The sequence below is a fragment of the Mirounga leonina genome, unplaced genomic scaffold (genome assembly GCF_011800145.1).
Source record: "Mirounga leonina isolate KUSES-001 unplaced genomic scaffold, KU_Mleo_1.0 Mir_174, whole genome shotgun sequence".
Classification (NCBI taxonomy): domain Eukaryota; kingdom Metazoa; phylum Chordata; class Mammalia; order Carnivora; family Phocidae; genus Mirounga; species Mirounga leonina.
In genome coordinates this window covers 44,915,022-44,933,326 of record NW_023270451.1, presented here as the reverse complement: position 1 = coordinate 44,933,326, position 18,305 = coordinate 44,915,022, and the positions used below count along the sequence as shown (strand labels likewise).

Genomic DNA, 18,305 nt, shown 5'->3' with positions numbered 1-18,305 from the left:
AGTTCTGGAGATGGATGGTGGCGATGGGTGTTCAACAAGGCGAATGTCCTTATGCCACTGACCTTGTACACTTAAGCCTGGCTAAAACAGAAAATTTTATGTTATGTGTATTTTACTATAATTTTAAAATGTTTTAAAAAAAAGATTCTCAAATTTCCAGTTTTTTAAAAAAGTTATTCTTCAGTGTGCAACTCCCCACCCCACCCCACCCTTGCCCAAGCTTTGGTAAATGAAGTTATAAGACATCAGTTCAAACAAGACACACGCCCTGTCTCTGCCCACAGCAGCCATTAGTGATGGGTCACCTATAAAACCCAAGCCTCTGTTTTGCTGAAGGGCAGGGCAAGGAGCACGGTAGTTAAATGCCCATCTGCCTCCCACGCATGTATTTAACAACTTGAAACAGGTCCCGTTTGTCCTGAAGAAAGGGACACCTTGTAGAGAAATTGGTGCCTGCATTTGTGTGGACTGGGCGAGCTTCTTTTCTCCTGCTTAGCATGGTGGACTCTAAAAAGCACAGAAAGAAGGGCAACATCAACAGTAAATCCAGGGGAATTCAGAAAGAATCTCAGAGAAGGTGGCCTCGCTACTCCTAGAATTTGCTTTTCCGTGCCACAGAAACGACCGTCGGGACGTGTCAAAGTCACGGTGTTTTCGCGTCCACCTTGCCTGCCGAACGTTTCCTGGGAAGTGTGAGCGCAGCCACCACGCTGCACTGGGTTTTGCTCGGGGCGGTCCACCTCGCTTCCCGACTGTGCATGTTTTCTAGGCGGAGGACAGCAAGCCCCAAAGAAAAATGCCCCTTCTGCCTTCGGCTCAGGTCGTGGTCCCGGGGTCCTGGGATCGAGTCCCACATCGGGCTCCCCGCTCAGCGGGGAGCCTGCTTCTCCCTCTGACCCTCTCCCCTCTCATGCTGTTTCTCTCGCTCGCTCGCTCTCTAAAAGATGGATAAAATCTTTAAAAAAAAAAAAAAAAGAAAAGAAAAATGCCCCTTGGTGCATGGTTTTATGGCTGTTTGGCAACTAGAAGGCAGAGGGAGAAAGGCCCGTGTGCTTGAACTATTCTACACAATATGTCAAAGAGATGAGACTGATGAGGTTGGGTGGGCTTTGACATTGAGAAATGACCGTTGGTTCAAGTCAAAGCCGTGTTAGGAAGTGGTGCGTGTGGTGACAGAAGCTTCTCCATTCTGGGACGAACTGGGTGGATGAACGCTTTTCACGGTCATCCACCGTGTGTGAGTGGAAGAAAGCTCCCCACCTCAGAACGAGAGTGAGTTGAGGGATGGGTGTGGCTTGTGTTTATTGGCTGATCCATTTATTCATTCCACAAACACTTATTGGGAATGTCTGCTGTGACCCAGGCATTGGAGCATAGTGATGAGCTCAGTTCTCTCAGGAGATCATGGTCTAATGGCGGACGCAGGCAAGTCGACAGACCCGCATAAGGCAGAAAAAGAACAGCCATGGCCGAAGTAAAGGCATCGACAGGGAGCCCAGAGGAAAGGTTCAGAGAAGCCTGGAGATGGGTACAAGTTGACAAGTGCCGAGGAAGAGCAGGGCGCAGTATCGTGGGTTGGAAGAATGCAGTTAATTCAGTCTGGCTGAAGGGAAAGGAGATGTGGGGGCCATGGCAGGGGGTGAAGCAAGCAAGAGCCTCGTATGTTACACAAGGCCTTTCCTGAGTGTGTCTCAGGAGTCCGGACTTTATCCTGAAGGCAGTGAGGACCTAAGGATGCCAAGCAGAGGAGTACCATAACCACCCTGGCATTCTAGAATGATCCCTGTAGCAGTTGTGGGGAAAGAGATTGAATGGGGGTGGGTGGGCCCCTGGGAGGCTTTCTTGTCCACTGTAGTGACCCGCGCTGTTTCCGTCCTTCCTCAGGAGCAAGGTCGCCAGCTGAGAAAGACCATGCTGGAACTAGAGAAGCAAGGCCTGGAGGCCATGGAAGAAATCCTGACCAGCTCTGACCCCCTGGACCCCACCGAAGTGGGGGATCTTTTCTATGACTGTGTTGACACGGAGATTAAGTTCTTTAAGTGAAGTAAGCATTCCCTTTCCCCTTCTTATTTAAACGTTCCCACCTTACTAAATTACCAGCAAAACAAGCCACTCTCCTGTGTGAGTAAAATGAGAAAGTTCAGATGTGTTAAAGTCACACTCTTGTGTTCTGCCTTGAAGCTCAACAACAACCCCTTCTCCTGCCACGTAGCTTCCCTTCTTTTGCAATGTAACGCGTCTCCATTTGCCTGTCGTTCGATTGTATGACTAATTGTGGATTTTCAGCTGCTCTCATTGCATCTCAGTGACCGTGGACACATTAGCCTTCTCACGGAGGACAAGGGTTCATCAGGCCTTGGAAGGGGGCTCCACAGTGCTAAGTGTGCAGGAAAAGCAAAATCTTTTGGTCTTATTCTTTCTTTCAGTACTGGTTTCTTCCGGGTTAACCAAAGGGCCAGGGCTCTCGTGTGTGTACTTGAGGGAGAAGCTTCCAGGCCTCCCTTCACATGGGTGCATGCCTGTCATGCAGAGTTCTCCAGATGTGTCTGCTGAGGGACACAGCCAATGGGGAGGAACAAAGGGGGCCCCTCTGTGGTCCCAGCTCATCCTGATCCCCGTGATCCCAAAGAGCCTGTCTTCTCTACACTGCTCCTCGTGTGCGGGGGACCCACAGACGGCCCCTGTGCAGGAGAGCTGGTTAGGGGAGTCAGCTGGAGGCGCCCACGGTAGAGACTCGGAGGCAGCCACACCGGGGCCTCCCTGATTCACCACGCGGCCCTCCCCAGAGGCCTGCGGCTCTCCCTGCACACGCCCCCCCCTTGGATGTGGCTTCGTGTAGAAACGGTTTCGGGCTTGGTGATGACCATCTACGTTAGGATGAATTAAATGGCTCCGTGGCACAGTTCCACCCCACGGGGCTGCGAATTTCCCCAGCTAGCGAGGGAAAGAAAAGGAGAAACTCCTGACTGTTTAGATTTCAGTTAAAGTAGCTGGAATCTGAGCAGCGACTACATGATCTCAGCAGAGACTTTAATTAAACTGATTTGTTTCCAACGTCGTGTTCACACGGAGGATTTGACTTACCACCAGAGCATAGACGGGCGTGTGAGGGCCAGATGGGCTCAGCATTGGGAAGACAGAGGGCAAGGAGGTGACAGATGGATGCAGAAGCATTTCGCTGCAGGGTGGCGATCCAACCCCAGCCTTCCTGCCCAGCTTGCTCAATCCCACAAAGCTGCGTAGGATGCAGCTGGCTCTCCCCGCCCTTCCCTTTATTCCCAGTAGCTGCTCTTGGAATGAAGGTAGCTGCAGGGGGCAGGTGTAGGGGGGCTTCGCCCCAGCCACGGAAACTCTCAAGCACTGTGAAATGCTCCGGGGGCGGAGATGATGAATAGACGCGTAAGCAGGTGTGGCCGCTGGTGGAAGGACGGCCCTTTCCTTACTCCGGCCTCACCCGTACCCAGTTGGGCCCAATCATGCTTCGTCACTGGTAGGAATTTGCAAGTGGAAAGATTGTGAGCGTCAGTAATCTCTGAAGTGACCTAGGGTCAGTGACTCTGCGTCGAGAGCGGTGCACGACAGGCCAGGCGGGCCGGAAGGGACGGGGTCCCACACATGGATGTGGGCACGGAGGGCCACGGGGCTTATCCGAACACATCTTGCTCTACCGACCTCCCTTTAAGGGTGTGGGTATCAGAGCGCCACGAGCTTTTGGGCCAGCAGTTTGCGAATTCTGTCTGTGAAAGCATAGACGGTGAGCGCTAGCGGGTGGGAAGGACGTTTGGGCCGACAGAGTTACCACAGCCGTTGGTGGTGACCTGTAGTTGCTGAGTCTCATCCAGGGCTTTCCCTGTTGATGAACGCAGGCTCTCCTCTTAGAGGGAGCGGCCATCCCCAGAGCATCAGTTTACAGATGCTAAGCTCGGGGGGTTCGTAACACAGGTACTTCGCCGCTCCTCAGTCCACCTGCTCAGTGGTTATTTAAGACAAGGTGATGTGGAAAGCCACCCTAAAATCTCACCACGTGGCTTCACCTCCACCTGTTACAGAAACATTTCATCAGACCTGACACGTCTGAGGTACCAAGGTGATTCGGGGTTTTACCAAAAGAAGTCTAGTGAGACTAAATTACACAGAGGCCTGCTTTCATTGTTATGGGCCAAACAAAGGTCATGGATCACCCATCCAGCCTACGCCGTTCCCTAGCCACTGTGAAGTGGGAAATACAATGGCTGCTTCCGTTAGGGGACATTTGTCCAGCATCTCAAAGAAGGGTCAACCCTAAATGAGAATTGTCTTAGCTAACACTGTACGTCACAATTGTGATGCCCCTGTCTTACCACCAGGGGGCGTGTCAGCCCTCCGTGGCACAGCCTGGCAGAAGTTAAATGGGGCTGGGATGCTTCCATCCGGCTCGGACGGGGTCTGTGTACAGTCAAACCCCCAATAATAGCAGTGGACGAATTCTTTGTGCCTTGGGGGTTGTAGGGAAAGACAAGAAGAGAGTAAGGAACCTGCTGATGCGGCTGGACTCACTTCTAGTGACTTTTATCTACTGAGGTCAACTGCTTAAAATATGTTGTTGGATTTTGAGCAGGCTGTTGGCGAGATGTTTCTTTTTAAATGCTCCTAACAGACTCTGCTTTTGAAAAATGCTTATCATTACGTGGATGATTTCTTTACCAGGGATTGCTTTTCTAAAGACAGTGTGGGGAAATGAATATTCAAGATGAACTATGAAAGCAATGTTTAAAGGTCAGTGTGTAAATAAGCTTCCCGAAATACCATTGGAATATCCATTAAGACTTGGATGGGGGAGCTGTGCATGCTTTGTGCAGAAAGAAGACATGGCCAGGATAGAATTTCTCCCCTATTTCCATGCCCCATAACCAAACATAAGCTACTTAGTCTTGTCTAGTAGATGGGATTTACCATAGATGAAGACAGCCCTCATCCCCTAAAGGTGAAAGAGGCTTCAATAAAAGTAAATTAGCAAAGCAGAGTAGTGCTCTTCATTCTTGGAGGTTGGTTTGGAATTCTAGGTAGAATTCTAGGTAGAATAAGGATATACTTGAAATTATGGTGATTCTTTAGTGCCCAGTAACATAAGACCCAGTGTTATTATTCGGAAGCGTCTTTCTTACAAGCTAACAGAGCAGGTGTATGCCTATTAGATATTAGCAGTGAAGTTCCTTCACTACTGGGTGAATGGTTAGGTATAAAAAATAATTACCAACCAGGCCAAACCACTTTGCTCACTAACTTACATCGTCCCACCTTAGTGCAGGTGTTACACCGCTTTGGCTGGCCCAGCAGGGAAGCCAGGTGGGACCAATGTGTCTGCTAGGGAACCACGAACTGCATTCTTGCCTAAAGAACAGTTAAGTCATTTGTAGGGGAGGTGTTCAGCTGAGCTCTCAGCTTTAGGAAGGAAGCACATGGAAGGAGGAGGGAGGGGAGCCTGGGCCATTCTTGTGTGGCGGGTCACATGCACGTGTTGTCCCAGCACCACCCTGTGCCTCCCTGTGGCTGTGACCTTTCATTCTGCACAGTCCCAAGTCCCAGGTCCCCGCCCACGGCTTGTGGCAAATGTGCCTGATCCGGCTGACTTCAGACATTCCGAAATGGCACATGCAGATTTCTCATGGGAATGAGTATGTACGTGTTTGCAGTCATGTTGTGAGAAGTTAAATGTGTGAGCTGGAAAATGCTACGGGCAGGGAATAATAAAAACGAAAATCTTTCTCTTTCCTGCAGTGGGAACTGACCGTGTAGTCTTAACAGCCTTTTGTACAAATATCTATGAACCAGATAACTTCCCTATCCAGTGCTTGCCCTTGGAATTGTCTCTAAATACATCAAGCATACAATAAAAAAAAAAACAACACAAATAAATGTCCTTGTGTTTCATGAATAAATGTGGGCATCAATCACAAAACAGAAAATGTACGAAGGGGGATATATTTTTCTGACTGGCATCTTCAGAAAACCCAATCAGCTCAGCGTTTCGGCGAACGGCATACCGTTCTGTGGATAACTCAGAATTAAACTCATATTTAAAAATAAACACAGAAGCACAATGAGACACCACTTCACACCCATCGGGGTGGCTACTATGAAAAAAGCAGAAAATAACCGGTGTTGATGAGGATGTGGAGACACTGGAGCCCTTCCTTGTACAGTGTTGGTGGGACTATAAAATGGTGCAGGTGGTATGGAAAACGGTATGGCCGTTCCCCCAAAGAGTTGAAAAGATAGAATTAGCATATAACCCAGAAATTCTGCTTCTGAGTATATGCCCAAAAGAACTGAAAGCAAGGCCTCAGAGGTATTTTTACACCCCTGTTCCTAGCAACATGATTCACAGTAGCCAAAAGGTGGAAGCAACCCAAGTGTCCGCGATGTTACTCTGAGTGAAATAAGCCGGTATCCAGAAGGCAAATATCGTATGATTCCACTTACATGAGGTCCCAGGAGTAGTAACCGGAAAGTGGAATGGCGGTTGCCAGGGGCTGGGGGGCTGGGGAACGAGGAGTTGCTGTCAAGGCGGTAGAGAGTTTCAGTTTTGCAAGTTGATAAAAGAATTCTGGAGACTGGTTGCACCATCCTGTGACTGTACTTAACCACACTGAGCTGTACCCTGGAACATGGTTATGATGGTGAATTTATGTCATGTGTATTTTACCACAATTAAACAAAAACCACACTAGAGACGGAAGTCTTGATCCCCAGAACAGCTGGTGCCATCCGTGCCAAGCATCTTTATGTTAACTGCGTGGCACGGCCACTGCAGATGCCACTAGAGAGAAAGACCAGCTGTCCCCACTTTCATGACCTAGAAATGCCAGATTGCTCCCATGATTCGGTCGCCACTGTGACAGGCAAAAGGCAACTGAGTAGCTTGTTCATGACGAGAGGACTTCGTCACTGGTCACAAGTGACTCAGGTCAAGGTCAGAGAAGGGGACTGCCGCATTTATATGACAAGGACCAGCTAGCTCTGTAAACCTATTTCCAACTCTTCTTTCAGAAACATAACGTCCTCCCACAAAGCTCCACGGCGACAGAGCACGCACTCGTTTGCTAGGGCTGCTACCGTGAAATACCAGAGTGCTTGGCTCAAACCGCAGAAATGGATCGTCTCCCAGTTCTGGAGGCGAGAAGTCCAAAACCAAGGTGTCCGCGAGGTTGGTTCCCTCTGAGGGCTGTGGGGGAGATTCTGTCCTATGCCTCTCCCCTGGCTTCTGGTGGTTTGCCGGCCTGCAGCAGCACCCCGATCTGTCTTCATCTTCACACACTGTCCCTGTGTCCGTGTCCAAATCCCCCTTCTTACAAGGACACCAGTCAGACTGGATTAGGGCCCACCCTATTGCGTATGACCTCATCTTAACGAATTACATCTGCAACCTTATTCTCAAAGAAGGTTACACTGAGGTGTGGGGTCAGGACTTCCGCAGACGCATTTTTGGAAGACGTCATTCAACCCGTAACAGAGCAGCTTCGTGAAGGACGCCCAAACCTCTGGGGCCCCTTGTGAGAAGCCGGAACTCACTCCTGGAGGTCACAGGTCACAGCCCTCCCCGTGAAGCTGCTTCCCTCAGCCCTGTAGCTACCACCTTCCCCCCTCTTCACTCCATCGGGGGTGCCTAAAACTATGGCTCCTTCAGCTCCACAGTCCATGGCTTTGACCTTCATCGGCCCCTTCGTCAGTGATCTTGGGCTACTGCTTTTCTTCTCCACTCAGACTGGCCCTTTTGGTCGTGAAAGAGCTTCTCTCTACCTCTGCTAATGAGAGTGAAGATAAAACAAGTCAGGTCCTTCACTAAATAGGAGGCAAAGTAGCAGTGAACTTTGAAATTAGTTTCTAGATGAGACTTCCTTCGGGAACATCTATGAAATGTAATTAGTGTTCTCTCCCTGCAGCAGAGCCAGTGGGGTGCGCTCTGAGCCGCTCTGTAGCCATCGAGGTGGAATGGCGGGGGGCAGCCAGTGTGAGCTGTCGGGTGCCCAGCCCGTGATGTACCCGAGAGTGCGGCGTGCGCTCATACCTGCGTCTGTTGGGACCCAAGAGTGAAGGGCTTGTCTAGGGCTTATATCACTGCATCTTTACCACTACATGCTTAGGTCCATATTTGTGTCCCTGTTTTACACGTGAGGAAACTGAGGCACAGACTGGTTATGTAATTTACATCCCCAGACTTGTAAGAGGCAAAATAGAGAGCCAGATCTCCGTCTGCCCCTAAGCCAGCTTACCTCGCAGCTGATCCTCATTTCCCCTGCACCACATACCAAAGAGGCCACTTGAAAATACTACAATGGAGAGCGAGAAGACACTGCCTCATATAGATGTTTTGAGGGGTTTGCTAAGCTGGGGCAGGTGATCACTGCACTTCGGGTCGAAAGCTGTTTGTTTCATTTTAACACAAATTAGAGGCATTCTATAAGCAATACTCTGTTTTCTATGAATAGAAAAATATAGTTGTGGGTTTTTTTTTTTAAGAAAATGCATTTGAGAAAGATTTTCCTTTGGTAGTTTTTCCCAAATACCCATCAGTTCAGTTTAGCTACAAAAACTAGGAAAACATTATTATTATTTTTTAGATTTATTTATTTGAGAGAGTAAGTGAGAGAGAACACAAGCAGAGGACGGGGAAGGAGGGGGGAAAAGCAGACTCCCCGCTGAGCAAGGAGCTCAATCCCAGGACCCCAGGATCATGACCTGAGCCAAAGGCAGCCGCTTAAAACTGACTGAGCCACCCAGGCGCCCCAAAACTAGAAAAACATTATGTAGGTTAGTTAGTAATGTCAGCTCAGAAAAGAAAGGCCCCACTTTGAACACAGCATGTCACAGCACGCGTTGGGTCCTGTGTGAGTATCCTTTGTGTCCCATCATTCTTAGAAGCCCGTCTAACCCTGAAAAATATCTGGCTTACTTTGGCACCGGTGACCCTCGATGGGTTTTAACAAGGACACGGGCAGAAGCATTTCCACTTATTCAAGTTTATTAGATACAAAGAAATGAGTCTGCAGAGGGCACATCAATAAATATAAAATACATATGAAACACGGGGGAGCCACAGACGGTGTCAGTGAGAACACTTGAGGGCGGTAAGAGCGCTGGAACTCGATGCCTCTGTGGGAGTTTATAGTCAAGGGGCTAACGGTCTGTCCTGCCAGAGGCGGGCACCGCCTGAGTTCCGAGGGCGTGGATTCAGTGACAGGTCTCGAGGAGAGATGGGAGGCCAGATTCCTGAGATTTCTGACCTCGTGGCAATTTTTGGTTTCTGCTCATCCCTTCCCTCTGTCCTTGATAGGTTTTATTTTTAATTTCTATCCCAGTGGTGCGGAATGTGAATGCATCAACACCTCATCGGGGCGGCCAGTCTCCTCTGAAGGTGGATTTGCCTTTGTCTTGGGCCTTCTTCATCATGATAATTAAAGCCCTTGTAATTATTTTCCTACAACTGGGAGGGAGATGGAGCGGATCCCGTTATAATAAAAAAAAACCCTGACCTTTTGGAAACCTTCCAGAACCAATCAAACAAATCAGCTATGCTCAGAGCTGATGACCTGCAAAGCTTCTTTTCCAATTGATTTAGCAGTGATAATTTGGGATGATTGATTCCCCAGAGAAGGGCACTTGACCTTGCTCAGTGGCTCCTCTCCAGAATGACAAAGCATGACAGTAATGTGGGATGCCATCCTAGTCTTTACTCTGGACAGCAGCTAAGTGTGTGCAGTCGCGTTTGCCCAGCCCCTCCTAACCGGCTGTTTTGGATGGCTTGGTCCGGGCACGGTGTCCTTCACGTCTGAGCACATGAGTGGGTTGTTCCAAAGGACACTTGTTTTTCCACTGCTCTTCTCGCCACCTCCCTGCCCACCCCCCCAGCCTATTTCCTTTAATCTCCACCTATTTTGAGCACAGACCTGGGGGCAGTCTGTTTCCTTCTATTTTCTCTCCTTCCTCTCTTACAGCTTCCCCTCCAAGAAAGGGGAGCATTTGCGGTCAGGTGCAAGCAAACACACACTTCCATTTCCTTGCCAGCTCCAGAAAAAGGGTGTGAGAAGAGTAGCCAGAGCCCTTCCCGACCAGTTCCATATTCAGGGGGGGCTGGCCCTGGGCACTTCTCCCTGCAGAGAAGTGCGCCCCCCACAGGGAAGGCGGAGCTCTCAGACCCCTCAGGTCCTCTGTAGTTTAGAAGGGAGCTAGGTTCGCCTGGCGGGTGCTTCCAGGGTTCCTAAGGGTAGGAGTGAGGCACCAGGTAGGTGAGGCAGATACTTGCTAATAGGCTTCGGTCTACACTTCCTCGTGTCATATTTACTGTGAAAATCCTGCTCTCCGGGAGGAAAAAAAAAACAACCCATCTCTGAGATAGAATATGTAATTGACTATAATAATGAGTTACGGATGTTTCTAACTTGCAGAAAAAAGTACCCGAATCTCAAGAATCTCGCCTTACCCTGGCTGTCAGGATGGAGCTGGGAAGTTAGGTGGGATGGGAGGAAAGCCACGGGCACGTGGGCACCAGGGGCACTGTAAACAGGAAGAACATTGGCTACTTGTAGGAGCATTCAGTTACAAAAGGGCCCTGTGGTTGGCATCGGAGGGGCTGAGCCCACTCTTGCCTTTCTTTTGCGTCATATTTACATTAGGCAGCAAAAATAAAATAAAATCCCTGTACTGCAAAACAGAAGCGAGACATGACATCTCGTTCACTGGAGGCTGTGTGGCATTGTCTGGGTGTGGGGACACACTACTCTCTCTGAGCTGCATCGTTTATAAGGCATTATTTGGTTTGATTTTGCAGTGTGCGTGATGAGAATATAGAATCATGCCAGTAAGAAGCGGCTGTGGGTACTCTGACTTTGGGACTATTTGCAAACGAAGGAATCTTCTCAAAATGTTTCAGAATCTAGGAAGGGCCAGCCCGCACGCATTATGTACAGTCATGGAATGGACACCATGGGGTGGGGACAGAGCTCTATCTATACCGACGGATGAATGCCAAGATGCATCTTCAGAAAATGGAGAAACATAATATGGGTGTGGTTTTGTAATTATGCAAATAAAAGTCGATGATCATACTGATTTAAAGCCTGTGCAAACCACATATTTACAATAAATAAATGCTCCACTCAGAGCTTGTATGTCAACTGAATTACAACTTAAGTATGGCGAGGCCAGACACGTTCTCCTGGGGATGCCCATCTGGCGATATGGACCCCCAGGTGGCTCACAGGATATTGGCTTCATCTGTCTTCTCACCGGAGTGTCTTTAGAGATAACTGTGGAGAGACAGTAACATTACCAGGGGGGGTTTAGAAGACTCTTCACACACACACAGACAACCCACGCTGGGGCTGGGCGCCACAGCCTTCCTGCTGTGATTCATACGAGGCTGCCAGGGTCTGAGGGTCCCATCAGATGCAAGGGGCTGATTTTGACCCAGGGGGTTGTAGGTGGAAAAGGGATGTAATGGGACATATAGTTTTGATGGCATCTGAAGACCTACCACGACCTACCACCACCTTGGAAACATTCATAAGACCAAACACCAGCACTGGACAGAAACTCAAGAAAAACAAAGAACTTGCTGGAGATCCTAAGACAAGGCAAAGGAAAAGAGAAAGGGCCTCAGGCCATCAGATTTCACCCCCCCAGGACTCCCACCAGTGCACGGATCACTTGGGGCTCTCTCCACTGTAAAAGAAGAGTGCCCCCTGGGGGCAGTTTCTGATGTGTAGAGCCCTGTGATCTCTCTGGGAGACTGCTTTTTGTCTCACTGACGTGAAAATGAATTAAGAGGGTGTCCAGCTAGATGTAAAGATCTTCTTGACTATGGGATGCCCAAGAGAGACTTTACAATCCATCCTCGACTAGACTTTTATAGGCTCCGGTGATTTAGGTATGTGCCTGCCATGAGGCCAAAGACCAGACCTGGCACAATGTTTGACCGTTCTTGCCACGTCTGAAGGGAAGAATGACTCCTGTCCTGGTAATAGGAAAATGCCAGAGGAAAGCAGAGCGGTATAGGGAAGGAGCACTGGACAAGAAGTCAGAAGTTGGGGCATGTGACCTTGGGCAAGTTCCTTAATCCCTTGGAGCTCAGTTCTCTTGTCTGAAAAAAAGGTCATTAAAGGTATCGCTCCAGTTTACATCACAGACTTACTAAAAGGATCAAATGAGATCACATTTGCAAGTTATCTGAAGAAATGTAAAGAACTGTATAATGGAGGGACTATTATTTTGATTATCGCTGTATTTCCCTGACCACAAGAGTAACATATTCACTACAGAAAATTCAAAAATTGCAGAAATGCACTAGGAAGAAAGTAAAAAAATCAACTCTCATTTCCCAGAGTGGATGCCTGTTAATTTTGTGTATATTCTCCCTGTTTTCTTTTGCCCTATGCATATATACTTCTCCCTTAACTGCAAACAGACAGCCACCTTTGAGCCTGTGATCATCTGAGTGGTTATCACAATTCTTAGCTTAGTCATGTTTAGAAAAGGGGGTACTTGTCCTCTTGCAAGGAACTCATCCCCAACGTCCAGGGCCTTGTCGCCCTTCTCACGTCCCTTGCTGTGCTGTCCCAGGGGGCTGCAGGAGGGCCCAGTTTAATGGCAGGCCACCCCCTTTGCCACATAGAACTCTGAAACAGGAGGAAGCCAGGGCACGACTAAATGCCTGTTTTCGAAGAAACAAAGGGCCTCTGAAGATGAGACCCTGTCGTGGGCAGAGAGATGTCATCTTGGCCCAGGTTAGGAGACAGTGTGAGGAGGGCATTTTTTCAAAGACCATCTTATCCCACAAGAACCCGTCTGGTTCCCCTCCCAGCTTCCTCCAGCCACCGGGACTTGAAGCGTGACTACATTTGGCCAAAAGAAATGATGGTGCTGATGGGAGCAAAAGCCCCACGGGAGCAGTAAGATACCCTGTATTCTGCAGACAAGACAGAACCCTGACCTACATGTGGGGCACATTACACAGCCTTGTCTCAGGCCTCTCCAGCCACCATAACCAGGGAAGAACGAGCGGGGAGGGAGTGGGGTCACCGTTGCAGAAGGACTCCAAAGGGCTTCTGGGCGGCCAACCTTGCTTCTGGATGTGGTGGGGATTCTGGGGGAAGCGCCCCCTTCCCTCTTCAGAGTTTGAAACTGTACACGTTTCACTCTAGCTAGAAACAAAGGTACACCAAATGGCTTTCCCTGAGGACAAAAGAATCTGTGCAAAAGATGTAAAGCTTTAAGGAGAAAGCACACTCTCGGCATTTCTGGCTCCCTGAGGAGAACTCCTGCTTTTATGTTCGGAGACCCGAGGGAGGTGTTACCTGAGAATTTCTGCCTTTGATGTCATCCGAGCTCTGCCCTGCCGCCTCGGCGTGGAGCCAGGGACCAGGTGTCCGGCCTGAAAGAAACAGGAAAGATCTCGCCATCTATTGGCCCAGGAACCGCTGTGCGCTTTGCGGGGAAACTCAGACTCCACCAGCGATTAAATCAACAGCAAAGGGACCAAGGGTAACAGGAGCCGGTCAACCTGAAACCTCCAAGCTCCCGGCCCTCGGCTGAGAGTTTCCACCCACTTCTTCCTTGGCCCAGCCTGGATGCAGAGGCATCTCATCCAGTCAGCCGGAAGGGGATCAGGTTATTATAAAGGCCTGTCGTCTACATGCATGTGACAGCTTCTTAGCTCAGAACAAGCCACCATCTCCAGACTCGCTCATTTGTCCAGTACTCCAACGGTGCCAAGCACCATGCTAGGGTTGGTTTAAAAAGGGAGTAAAAGGTAATTATATGCTGAATAAATCACGCTCTGTTCTAGGAGCTTGAATTCATTCTTGAGTTCATTCTCTAAAATGTATTTTGCTTAACTATTACACAAGTTCCATATAAATATATTCTCACAATTAAGGGTTCAAAGAATATAGAAGAAGACAATAGGAAATAAAAACCCAAAACAACCTCAAGTGCCTCGTCTTCGCCTAATCCCAGTTTCTATCCCAGAGTCACCAGTACTCGAAGCTTGCTGTTTATCCCTCCAGACTTTTTTTTTTTCCTGGCATTTACTTATATGTGTGTGTATATGCGTCTATGTGGTTTGGTTGGTTTAGCCAAGTTTTAAATCCACATTCCCAGGCATTCCAGAACTTTTCCTGTGGGTCAGGTATTCTGAATGGTGTCCCTCGTGGGGGGACACCATTGCAGTACAAGGCTTTTCTGTCCTGCCTCTGTCACGGACCGGGAATTAAAGAGCCACGTCCCAAAGCCCTCCAGACAATCCAGGCTGCTGTGTTCCTTACAGAGCAGCATGAAAAGCAGAACGACTCATCTCCGATCATTTACGATAGTGTAAGTTGGTAATACCCTGTGTTCAACAAAACTATTTAGGAACTCTATGTGACAGATTATGAAGTGGCCGTTTGAATGTTTACAAAACAAAATAATTTGGGGTGATGTCTGAAACTTAGGAGAAAAAAGCAGGCTAGAAATTGTATAAATAGGATGACCTCAAATACTTAAAAAAACGGAAATAATATATTGAATGGATTCCTCCTGGATTTATTGTTTGTTTTTTTTTTTTAAGTCTCTTAAAAATACTTTGTACAATGAACATGTAAGTCATCTTAAGAATCTGTTATGGTAAGATATAGCTTTTAAAATGAACTAGCACATAGAAGGGTCTCTACAACTTGTAAAACATTAATCCAATGGACACTGAAATTTTCATTAAAATGCTTTTTTGGGCAAATGACATAGGGAGTGCTAGATTTTTAGCCAGTTTATTAACTAAGTTAAAAGTAGAAAGACATGGGGGAGCCTCGGTGGCTCAATTGGTTAAGCGTCTGCCTTCAGCTCAGGTCATGATCTCAGGGTCCTGGGATCGAGCCCCGCATCGAGCCCCGCATCGGGCTCCCTGCTCAGCAGGAAGTCTGCTTTTCCCTCGCCCCTCACCCCACTCGTGCTCTCTCTCTGTGTCTGTCAAATAGAATCTTTTTTTAAAAAAAGTAAAAAGACACTGATATACAGCCCCTGACTTAATGCCATGCCGCAGTATGGCCTTGAAATTACTTCTTAGATGTAAGAAACTCCAGTCTACTACAGAAAGGCCTTCCTCTAGGCCAGGGTTTCTTAACTTGGCTCTATTGATATTGTGGGCTAGCTGACTCTTGGTTGTGGGGCGGGCCGTGTGCTGCAGGCTGTGGGACAGCATCCCTGCTCTCTAGCCACCGGATGCCAGGAGGACCTCCCCCAGCCCCCAGAGCACCTGTAACAACAAAAAAATGTCTCCAGACATGGCTGGGGACGGGGGTGCGCAAAATCCTCCCTTTGGAGAACCACTGGGCAATAAGACATGTTTCTCTGTAGGAAAGTGGTGCCTGCTAGTTTTCATAAATACAACTGGAAACAACAGCAGAGCTGACGGAGAATCAATTTCTTCATAAAACAGTAAAACAGGAGGGAAAACTTCGCATCTTACTATAAAAGAAATTTCACTGCTGCTAGAAGTGGGTGGCCAGGGGTTAGGGTTACTCAGAGTGCTTCTTTTTTTTTTTTTTTAAGATTTTATTTATTTATTTGACAGAGAGCACAAGCAGGGGCAGTGGGCAAGGAAGAGGGAGAAGCAGGCTCTCTGCTGAGCAGGGAGCCTGACGTGGAACTTGATCCCAGGACCTGAGATTGTGACCTGAGTTGAAGGCAGACACTTAACCAGTTGAGCCCCCCAGGCGTCCCCTTTTAATACAAATACTGCCTTAGGGGATTTTTTCCCCCCAGCAATGAGATGTCACTAGAATCAGTAGAATTCAAAAAAGAGAGCTCTTCTGCTGAAACAGTCCTTTACACGGGCTATGTTTCCGGAGAAGAGTGTTTCAGGTTCACTAAAACACTGGTTTTCAAACTTTTGGCCAACACCAACCTGTACTACGAAATACTGTTTACCTCCCTACCCGCTCCCACGTGCCTAGGACCCTCAGAGCAGCCCTAGTGACCCCAGCTGCGGCCTCTGGCACACGGATGGCCCCGCCGCCCCGGTGCTGAACTGAGCAGCCGGATATGAAAGCCTTCTCTGAACTGCGGGGCTTAGAGAAGAAGGTCTGTGCTGGGACTGAAGGAGCAGAGGCTTGAGGGCCAAGCCGGCTTCCAACTTTATTTTTTTGTCATTTGTAAATCAAGCCAGCCCGTGCCTTTATCCAGGCACAGAGATACTTTCATGTCAGAGGAAAAAACAAATCCATTCTGTAGCCGACCACCAGGGGGACAGACACTGCAGGACGAGGAGGAGGGCCGGAGAGGATTCACAGACGTGGCTGGCCATTCAAGCCGGGTCTCTCTGAAAGCCTCCCACAACTCCTGCCAGCCTTGCAGTGCGACTCCTGTGGGCTGGGGACGTGGGTTAGCACAAACTGAACTCCTAGGGGAAGCAGATCTTTTTAAAATCTAAATTCAATTAGCCAACATATAGTACATCATTAGTTTCCGAAGCTGTGTTCAATAACTCATCAGTTGCGTGCAACACCCAGTGCTCATCACAGCACGTGCCCTCCTTAATGCCCATCACCTGGTTACCCCATCCCCCACCCCCCTCCCTTCTGAAACCCTCAGTTTGTTTCCCGGAGTCCAGAGTCCCTCACGGTTTGTCTCCCTCTCTGCTTTCTTCCCATACAGTTTTCCCTCCCTTCCCCTATGATCCTTTGTGCTATGTCTTATATTCCACATATGAGTGAAACCATATGATAATTGACTTTCTCTGATTGACTTATTTCACTGAGCATAATACCCTCCCGAGCCCCCCCTCTGCCACCAGCTGTGACCAGGGGCAGCCACCCTATTTCTGCCCCGGTTTCTTTCAGCTGTATATGAAGGAGTTGGGCGGGACGACCTCAAAGAGCCCTTCCGTTCTAATGCGGGGAACGTCTCACAGTCCCTAACCAAAGGAAATGACAGGTTTCACTGGAACTTATAATTCTGGTATCTGTCAGATCTAGACCTTAGAAAGTACATATGTGGCCTTTCCTCTCCTTCCCCACTGTCATGTCATAGTTGAGGTTGGTATGAGCCTCGTTCGCCACTCCTTCTTTCCTGGACCACATCCTGCTTGTACAGAACTTAGTGGGGTCACCCTGCATACCATGGGGCCACACTTGCCCTCCACACGTGCTCAGACCAGGTGTTGGCCAATCAGAGTCTCTCTCCCAATAGTTAGGAATTTTTAGAATTTTAAAATTAGTTTTAATGATTATTAGAAGTAATATATATTTGCTATAGAAAACCTGAACAAAATGGTGAAGCATAAGGAAAATAAAAATCACCCAGCATTCTACCATTGAGCCCTAACCATTCTGAACACCTTAGCATACGTGCTTCTAGCCTCTTTTCTATTTGGTCAACTTCTCCTTTTCCCTCTCTATCCATTCACAAAATCATTTCTTTATTTAAATTAAATTTCAGTTCTATTTTATGTACTTTTAGTGTACTGGGTGTTTTTGCTTTTACTTCTCAGAGTTGTGTTCACATTTTCTCATGTCGCTGAATATTCAACAACACTATTGGATGCATAGCAATCTATCTGGTGGCTCTGCCTTAATTTATTTAACCCCTTATTAATGCCTTAATTTATTTAATTGTTGGGGATTTGTGCTATTTTCACATTTTTTATTCTGTAAATGGTTTAGCAATGTATATATGTACGGACATTCTTATCAATTTTTAGAGAAAGAGAGAGAGAGAGAGCACATGCGCGTGCACGAGCTGGGGGGCGGGCAGAGGAAGAGGGAGAGAGATAATCCCAAGCAGGCTCCACACCCAGCGCATGACCTGAGCCAAAATCAAGAACCAGACGCTCAACAGACTGAGCCACCCAGACACCCCGACATTCTTGTCTATTAATTCAACAAGTATTTATCGAGTGACTGCGTGCCTGGCCCCATTCTGGGAGCTGGAGATAGACCAGTGAGTGAAAACTGATGTCATCCCTTCCCTTCTGGGCCTTACACTGTACTGGGGAAACAGACAAGACACAGGCAAATATATAGTATGTCAAGAGGTGATAAATGCTTTGAAGAAAGTGAGAAAGCAGAAAGAAGAGAACAAAAGTGATGGGGTAGGAAGGGCTACTATTAAATAAAGAGCAGTCAGAGAAGAACTCTCTGATAAAGGGCCATTAGATCAAAGACCCAAAGGACGCAGGGCATGAGTCTCACAGACATCTGGGGAAAGTGTTCCATAGAAGGAATAATAAGTGCAAAGAGCCCAGAGGTGGGAGCGTGTTTGGAATGGTCTACAAGCTGTACGTGGTCTGTTGGAGC

The 18,305-nt window shown here is 48.1% G+C and overlaps 2 protein-coding genes across 6 annotated transcripts in view; one reads left to right on the top strand and one right to left on the bottom strand.

Annotated features, from left to right (window-relative positions):
- The window catches only part of SCRN1 (secernin 1), a 113,448-nt gene that overhangs the window by 77,858 nt on the left and 17,285 nt on the right, over window positions 1-18,305 (top strand). For 3 of the 5 annotated variants that reach the window (XM_035020826.1, XM_035020822.1, XM_035020825.1), the window contains one exon: window positions 1,885-5,885. In XM_035020826.1, the coding sequence (XP_034876717.1) occupies window positions 1,885-2,043 (159 nt within the window). In that variant the 3' untranslated portion in view covers window positions 2,044-5,885. Of the gene's footprint in view, window positions 1-1,884; window positions 5,886-18,305 lie in introns of those variants that run through there. The other 2 variants (XM_035020823.1, XM_035020824.1) reach the window with 1 other exon arrangement.
- The window catches only part of WIPF3 (WAS/WASL interacting protein family member 3), a 28,818-nt gene continuing 21,125 nt past the window's right edge, over window positions 10,613-18,305 (bottom strand). Inside the window, exons 7-8 of the mRNA XM_035021404.1 lie at window positions 13,332-13,408; window positions 10,613-11,285 (exon numbers count right to left, since the gene is read on the bottom strand). Coding sequence (XP_034877295.1) covers window positions 11,262-11,285; window positions 13,332-13,408 — 101 coding nt within the window. The 3' untranslated portion in view covers window positions 10,613-11,261. The remainder of the gene's footprint in view (window positions 11,286-13,331; window positions 13,409-18,305) is intronic.